This window comes from Mercenaria mercenaria, unplaced genomic scaffold (genome assembly GCF_021730395.1).
Source record: "Mercenaria mercenaria strain notata unplaced genomic scaffold, MADL_Memer_1 contig_3473, whole genome shotgun sequence".
Classification (NCBI taxonomy): domain Eukaryota; kingdom Metazoa; phylum Mollusca; class Bivalvia; order Venerida; family Veneridae; genus Mercenaria; species Mercenaria mercenaria.
In genome coordinates, this window is record NW_026461614.1 from 56777 (window position 1) to 65262 (window position 8486).

Here is an 8486-nt window from a genome sequence, read left to right on the forward strand (position 1 = left end):
TGGTCTGTTATGGCCTCCTGCTAACTGGAAATCAATGCTGGCAGACCAAAGGTCATTAGCAGTCGAATTTGCTGCCCTCACTCTTTTGCGCCGGACAGGTACCACCAGTTTCTTCCCAGACCGATTTCCACTTGTTCACCAGTATAACTTTCTGGTTCTTCCTGGAAGTGGGCCTTATAAGTCCGATATCAGAGGGAAGGCCCGTGTTTACAATTACGAAGCTGTATCCCGAATCATCAATGGACAAGATATGTCACCTTTATCAGATCAGATGGACTTCCTGAGCTGTTTCAATCCTGGCAGTGGCATCGTCAACCAAGATGTACTTCAAAAGATCAGTGCTGTGCCATTAAGACTAAAATGAAATATTGATAATTCATGATTATGTGTGATAGAACTTTAAAGAAATTGAAATAGTGTTCGCATATGTATTCGCGCAATGCCAGCGGAATTTTTAGTCTTAATTGTAATCACTTTTAATGTTTTGCCCGCATTTAATTACAAATGTACAAATTTTTTATGTCAGGTTACTTCAGGAGAAGTAAAACTTTTAAGGTAGGGAGAGTTGTAGGATTTATGTACCACATGTTTTATGTATTCTATATCAATGCTAAAAGCTATGATTTATTTCATTTAAAGTTAAATCATAATGATGTTTGTATTTCTTAAGAATGACAGTTACCTTTTTTTTATCCTGCAATGTCAGTTATTATCTTGCACGTTTTCTCCCATGTTTATGCATGTATCTTTTTGTTATTTCATATTTCCAAGGAGTACATTGCACTTTAAGTAAATTTTCACCATTTATTAATTTTACTCCATCCATTTATCTGTATTTTGTGTGAATGTTAACTTCCTAAAACTTTTCCTGAAATTTATGGAGGCTGCCATGTTGTTTACTGCAGTGTGTAGAAATACATCCGTTTTCATATTCTAATGCAGCATATTTGTATCATTTTGTGTAATGTTCATTGATAGGATGTTAGAAACATATTTTAATCATTAACTGTCACTGAAACTTTACATTATTGTTCATTTTTGTGAAAGAAGTGCGTACTATTTGCTAGGTCATTCGCGGTGTAAATTTGGAACTTTCAATCACCGGAATTCTCCATTTTATTGCATCAATTACATGTTATCTACCCAAATGTTACTCATCATTTGATTTAATACCATAAAAGATATATTGACTTTGTGTATTATTGCTCACATTTTATTGTATGTCGTATTATTCGTAATTTTACTTGGAGATTCCGCTTAGCGTATTTTAGGATGAGATTTCCTACCCAACTCTGATTGGCTTAGAAAATTCCTATGTGCAATCTGATTGGATGAGACATCTCTCCTAAATTCCTAAACGGGTCAAAGCTTATAAATAGAGCGATCTACCTCAATTAGGAAGAACAGTTGCGAAGGCGCCATTATTCAAATCATTATTGGTCAAAACAACTAACGTACAATTCCTAAATCCAAATTTTAGTAAGTATTTAGGAATCTTTCCTAAATATCGGTTATCCAATCTTAGGTTCATTGAATTAGTATTATATAAATACAAGTATAGGTATACTTATTGTCTAAATATTGTCCAAGACTTGCATGATTCCGTTCAACTGATAAAATCTCCACTTATACTATTCCTGAATCATCGAAAACATAAAAACAACCATAAATATCTCAGAGCTAAATTTTTATGCGGTAGCCATTTTTAGCCTCGTTTTCTAAAATCATTGTGGTTATTTGTATTTGTCAAGCTATTTAGCTATAGACTTTACAATACCGATATTATCTGCATTGGCATATTTTGTGCTACTTGCCAAATTTATACGTATTTGAAATATTAAGATTGTAAGACTTTTGGGTTGTCGTTTCTATTTTTTTTTAACCCACAGAGCATTGGTCTCTTTGAACAAGTAATATTGGTTTTGTTTTTTTTTCCTTAAAGGATCAACTTAACTTCTAGTTAGTACCATAGGGGCATATGTTTATTTTCAGTCACATTTGATTTTTTGCTTTATCAACAGTAATCGTTTCGTATCTGATTTTAGCCTGACCCTTTGTGTACATACTTGCCGTGGCTCTATCACCACCTCTTTACCAGTCTGTAAATGCGAGTAGAAAAGACTACTGTATAAGCGTTAGGATACATATAACCACTGTACGTTTGACATACCCTACGTATGTTTCCATATCTTGCACTTTTTGCTTCTGGGGCTTAGTATTGTAGTGATCGGACATTTTGAAATATCTTAACCAGTATAAAACAATAATTATATTTAAGAAGATATTTACAACAGATTTTAAAAATTTTCAATAAAATGTTTGAAGCAAATTTATAGATGTGTTTCATTAAGAGGCTGAAAAAATCTGAAACGATTTTATATCCTCCACAGACATCATGTCAGTTTTCAGTTACTGTTCATGTTATTTTACGGAACTGATATTTGGTTTAAGGGTTTCGCGACACATTATTTTAAGAGGGTCAAAAGCGCCGATATATGAATGAATGGATGTAGAAAGTAACTGCTAAATGTAAAAGTGAAATTAGGTATGGTAATACTTTTTATTCTTGTTTATTCTATTGTTGTGTCCATTAGTTTTAAATAGAAAGAGTAAGCAAAGAAATCACTCATTGATTCAAACATCCGTGAAATAGTCCACAGGTAGAACTATACTAAAGGTATCTCGAAAACGCCGAAATCGGCGTCCCTGTACGCATAATTGGTCCCGGTATACGCGTGTTTATTGCAGCTTTATTGTCCGTTTCAACTATGCCGCAAGACAGGCGGCATATTATGTATGATCAACACAATTACATGTGATTGTCGGCGTGTTTGCATAGGTGACAACTTCTGATTGTAAAACAACGGATTACGAAGTGTTTGAAGTAACCCCGATTGTTTTCTCACGTACTATTTACCAGGCAGAATTAAAGAACTATTTTAAGGACACGTCACGGCTGAGATAGTTTAGCATTATTACAATACACAGTCGGTATTGAAATTGTGTTTCCAATACATGTGCTCAAAAGATAAATCCTCAAAATCTATGTGAAAATAAGAGATGTGTTCTGTATGATTGCAACACTGTGAGTTGCTCTAAATACTGACAAATGACTGAAACAATAGGAATTCGTACGAGAGATGGATAGACAAAACGACAGTGAGGTAACAATATATTCTTTTATTGTTTTAATGTATGAGTTGTAAGCTACAATAAAGAATACCAATTTTATGAAAATCAAACTGGAAGTTAGAAATAAAAGAAACAAATTAATTAGGTCATGAGTCATCATATACCTGTCAAAATTTGTCATTAGTTTTCACGAGCTGTCAAAATTATTTTTATCTCTCTATTCTGCAAATGCATTGTTTTTGAAAGTATCTTGGACGGATAAAGTAGTGTGTAACTTACTTTACATTCCACATTAATATTTTTGCTTGAAATTGCTTTGTTGAGCTCACCGACGTCACATATGAATGTCTATTGTTTTAGTTTCTTGTTCCTTTCTGGTAGACAAAGGAAACTATTTGGTTGAATCATAATATAACGGTTTTTGGAAAGAACTGAATATTCTTTGTTTTTTTGTTATTCACCGGAAATTCAAAAAGTGACATCACCTTAAAGAAAGTGATAATTAGTCTTAATTATGAATGTCCGAGTAATTTTAAGATGCTTTCGATGTGGTCTTACCGTGATTATTTCTCTGCAAAATTTCGAAGAGTTAGTATAAAATTTTGTAACAATGCCTGGTCAGAAAACATTGTTTAGTGTAGGAGTAAAACGAAAAAGAAACGATGATAGTAATTCCTCAGACTCGGATAGCAATATAACAATCAATAGTGACAATAATAACTGTAGTGAAACTGAAACGCCAAAACCTAAAAAAATTGGGAATACGTGAAATCGTGATTGGAATAGGACATTTCCATGGATAGTGAAAAATGAAAATGAAAATGGAGATATAAGTGCTATCTGTTCATGGTGCAAGGCTGCCAAACGAAACAATTCAATGGCAACTAATGGAACACCAAATCTGCAGGTACTATTATATATAGATCTAGAATTTTAAATAATTTCTCTTGCTGTTTAATGTTTTGTTATAGATCACCTACATGCAAAATATTGCTGTTTAAGTTTTTGTTATAGATCACCTACATGCAATATATTGCTGTTTAATTTTTTGTTATAGATCACCTACATGCAATAATCATTAAATAAGCTTTTGAAACAGAATTTCATCACTTTTCCCAAATTTGTAATGTAAAATCAACAAAGTTTTTATGTGTACATAAATGTACAAGGTGTATTCCATATATAAGATGCTATGTAAGAGGTTTTCAGCATGTACCTGTAGTCCTGATGTCTGTCAGATGGACAGCATTTTTAATAAAGCAGAGTGTGTATATCTTTTGTCCCTGCATTCTCAGATTTTGAAGGTTATTTATTCAGTAATATGCAATATATTTAAAATTCTTTGTATTTTATTCCAGAGTTCCACATTCAGTAGGCATGAGATATCTAAAGACCATCTCTTCGCAGCTCAGACAAGAGACTCCAAAAGCCAGAATATTACCGTAAAGAAGGTGGTAGAAGCCATCGAACAACAAGACCGTATTATTGAGGACGACTCTATCCAGGCACAATCAACACCATGTTCTGTGTCGCAAAACAGGGTGTTGCTATCAACCAGTATGACAAAGTAATAGAACTTCAGGTAAGGAGTTAGATTAATGCCTAAATGACTTCACATTCAGATGCACTATATTATCATAATAATATACTGGTATATTATAATCTATACTCCAATGTGCAATGCATACTGGGTTAATCTGACATATCAGAATGGTAAGACTGAATTAACTGTCCGAGCCCTGCTAATAGCCATTAACATGTTAGTTTAATTGAGACATTTCGCAAGTTGTTGTAAAGGAAAGGAAAATAAAAAAGTTTGTTTTAGCAAATGATCCATTATTGATACAGTTTCTTAGGAAGGATAGTGAAATTTAAAAAAAATGTCAATTTTAGTTAGTCATCTAATTTTTATACATGTATTCTGTTTTTATCTTCCAGGTGAAAAACAATTGTCCAGGTCTTCAGAACCCGAAGAAACTGTATACCAGTGAGGAAGCAAAAATGGAACTGATAGATGCGATTGATTCTACATTGGATGATTATCTCACACAGAATCTACAGCAGTCTGAGTATATAGGTCTAATTCTTGATGAAAGTACAGACATAACTGTTCATAAAAAGTTAAATGTGTATGTGAAGTGTTTGTCTAGTGATAATATGCCAAAAGTTCAGTTCTGTATCAATGTTGAAAATGGGAAAGCGGATACAATTGTAACAGCTGTGAAAGAACTTTTCACAAAGAAGAACATTCCTTTGGATAAAGTGGTAACCCTTGCAAGTGACGGTGCCAGTGTCATGACTGGAAAGAAGCGGGGTGTGGGTGTAAAGTTAAAGGAGCTTGCACCACTGCTGATACAGATCCATTGTGTTGCCCATCGCCTGGCGCTGGCTGCAGGTCAGGCTTGCAGAGATGTGCCTATGTTGGATGAATACCAGAGCACAGTTAAGTCAGTCTACAAACATTTAAGTTTATCTGCGGTGAGATACAATAAATTAAGAACACTCATGTCAGTGTTAGAGGATGACAACCACAAATTCGTCACACTGAAAGAACCAGCAAGCTTCCGATGGTTGTCCCTTGGGAAAGCTGTGGATGCTATCTATGAAGTTTACCCAGCACTGTACCAGACCCTGGAACATGAGGCAGCTGAAGGCAATGCTGAGGCAAAAGGGCTACTGAACAAACTCAGATCTGTGAACTTTGTGCTTGTGACAGGTTTTCTGAAGGATGTGCTAACGGTCATAAGTAGGCTGAGTACCCTGCTTCAAGGTGATAGTGTGGACATTGAAGTTGTTAATACACAGGTTGAATTAACACAGGCAAAGCTAAGTAAAATGAAAAGAGTGAATGGTCCTGAGCTTGATAAGACATATAAGAACATTGAAAATGGACTGTACAGAGGTGTGAAATTAACTGACAGGGAGACATTACGCATTGGGTTTCAGAATAGTGCAGGTACTTACTTAGGCAAATTGTGTGATAACCTAACTGAGAGATTTGAACCAGAGTCAATGGCTACATTAAAACAACTGGAAACTGTACTTAATCCTCAGAAAGTGCCGAAGGCAGTGACAGCCTTAGAGTCTTATGGAGAGAATGAACTAGAGAAACTAATAGAAGTATATGGGGAAAGCGTTATTAATGGCAACAGAGCCCGAGACAATTATCTTGACCTGAAAATTATTCTAAAAAACCTTAACAAAAATCTGCAGGAAGGGTGTGTACACATAATTAAAAACTATTCTGAACTCTACCCAGACTTTGCTAAACTGGCCAAAATACTGCTTGTGTCTCCTGTGACCTCAGTTGCCTGTGAGAGGGGGTTTAGTGTGCACAATCACATTAAAACTAAAGGACGCTCTAGGTTAGCTCATGAAACTGTTGTAAAGTTAATGAGAATCAAACAGGAAGAAAGTAAATGTTTGTGACTTGGTTATATGTACAGTGCTACAATGTATAAGTATTAAAATAAAGTATTATATTTGTTATGACATTAATGAGAATCAGACGGGAAGGTCCCTCTGTTAAAGACTTTGACCCCTTTGCAAGTGGAACAAAATTTTGTGAAATGTTCAGTAGAAGAATGTAAATGTTTGTGACTTGGTTACAGTGATACTATGCTGTTAATAAGTATTTAAATAAAAGTGTTATATTTTTCACCTATTCAGTCTTTACCTTTTTTTCTCAGTGACCCTTAATCTGTATTAGCAACTACTTACTTAGTACTTAAATTATAAGAGTAACTTTCCAATAAACTTTCATTTTGAATCGTGAACTGCAGACCAGTTTGCAGTTCCCAATTCGAATCGTGAACTGCGAACTGCAGACCAGTTTGCAGTTCGCAATATTCGAATTGGAAACTGAGAACCGCTGACTAGCCGGCGATTTTGCCATTCTAATGGAGAGGGAGGGGGTGCAGACCTACCACTTACTAAGTACTTAAATTATAGTACATAATAACATTCTTTGTAATTTTACTTTGAATCGTGAACTGCGATGTTCGAATTGCAGACTAGTTTGCAGTTCGCAATTTGAGTCGTGAACTGTGAACTGCGAACTGCAGACCAGTTTGCAGTTCGCAATTTGAATTGGAAACTAACAACCGCAGACTAGCCGGCACTTTTAGTAGGGTGACTATAGCCAGAAAAGAGGCCTATTTCAAGGAGTAGGTGGTCAAAAAAATAGAACAAAGGATGTTATATACCAAAATGTTAGCAAATGTCTGAAGTTTATGATTCTGGCAAAAATATTTTTTTCAAGTTAGTGCGAGCCGAGAAATCCAAGATGGCGTCCAAGATGGCCGCCGATTTTGTGAGATATGACCAATATTAATTAAAATGGATCTTTCCTTTCTAAAAAGTATAAAACATTAACATTTTTTCAAATATCATACAAAAAATAGTCAGTTTAAAATTTCTGTCAATAAAAGAGTATTGTATGGTTCAAGGTCAATGTCAAATTCAAGGTCAAACCCTTAATTTAGTCGAAAAAGTGTATTTTGAGTATATATCATTTTCATTATTTTCTTTGTATTTTGATTTTTCTGTTATCTATCATCACACTAAGCAACAACAATGTATGTCAAGTATTTTCTACATAGCAGAACTATCTCCTGTTGGTTACTATGGAGGAATTCAATATGGCATCCAAGATGGCTGACATTTTCGCAAAAATGTGCTCGTAACAATAAAATATTACATCTTATTTCTTTCACTTTATCTAATATGAAATATTTCAGCTTAAAAGCAGGAAATAAAAAAAAAACTCAAAATCTCCAAGAATGTTTTTTGAGTGTTCAAGGTCAAGGTCAAATTCAATGTCAAATTCAAGGTCAACACTATCAATGGCACTTTTTTTGCATTTTGAGTACATATAATAAATATTTTCATTAAAGGGAAAGGCAACGTCGTTCTAATGTTAATTTTGTAAGCTGGGATTTCTTAAATCATTTAAAGAAGTGAAAGAATTTTCAAAATCAGAATGACAAGGAGAAAGTTACGAGCATTTAAATATTTGGTCCAATTGGCGGCCATTTTGTTTCCATGGCAACAAAAAACAAAATGGCGGATTTATTTAATATTTAGATTCACATTTGAACTGCATTACTTATTTCAGTAAAATAATTTCTCTACTTTTTCCAGCTATAATGAAAGAAAATATCATGTTTTACACCTTATACGCAAGAGACGTAAGAAAATTATTAGTCTTTTAAAAGGTTATTTGCTAAGTAAAGTATTCAGTAGTGTATAAATGACATAATAAACACACTAAATTGGCTGCCTCCATTAAAAACCATTTTCTTAAATTTCAAACTATCATATCTTTTGCAATAGTTGTCCGTTTCTAAAAAATA

General features: G+C 34.1%; 1 protein-coding gene across 1 annotated transcript; it reads left to right on the forward strand.

The window, feature by feature from the left end:
• Window positions 1-4009: 4009 nt before the first annotated feature.
• On the forward strand, window positions 4010-6547 carry LOC128553099 (zinc finger protein 862-like; the record flags this gene model as incomplete). Its single annotated transcript, XM_053534217.1, has 3 exons — window positions 4010-4039; window positions 4491-4673; window positions 5071-6547. Coding segments are annotated over exons 1-3 (1690 nt in total), but the record flags the coding sequence as incomplete, so codon positions are not given.
• Between the last annotated feature and the right edge of the window lie 1939 nt (window positions 6548-8486).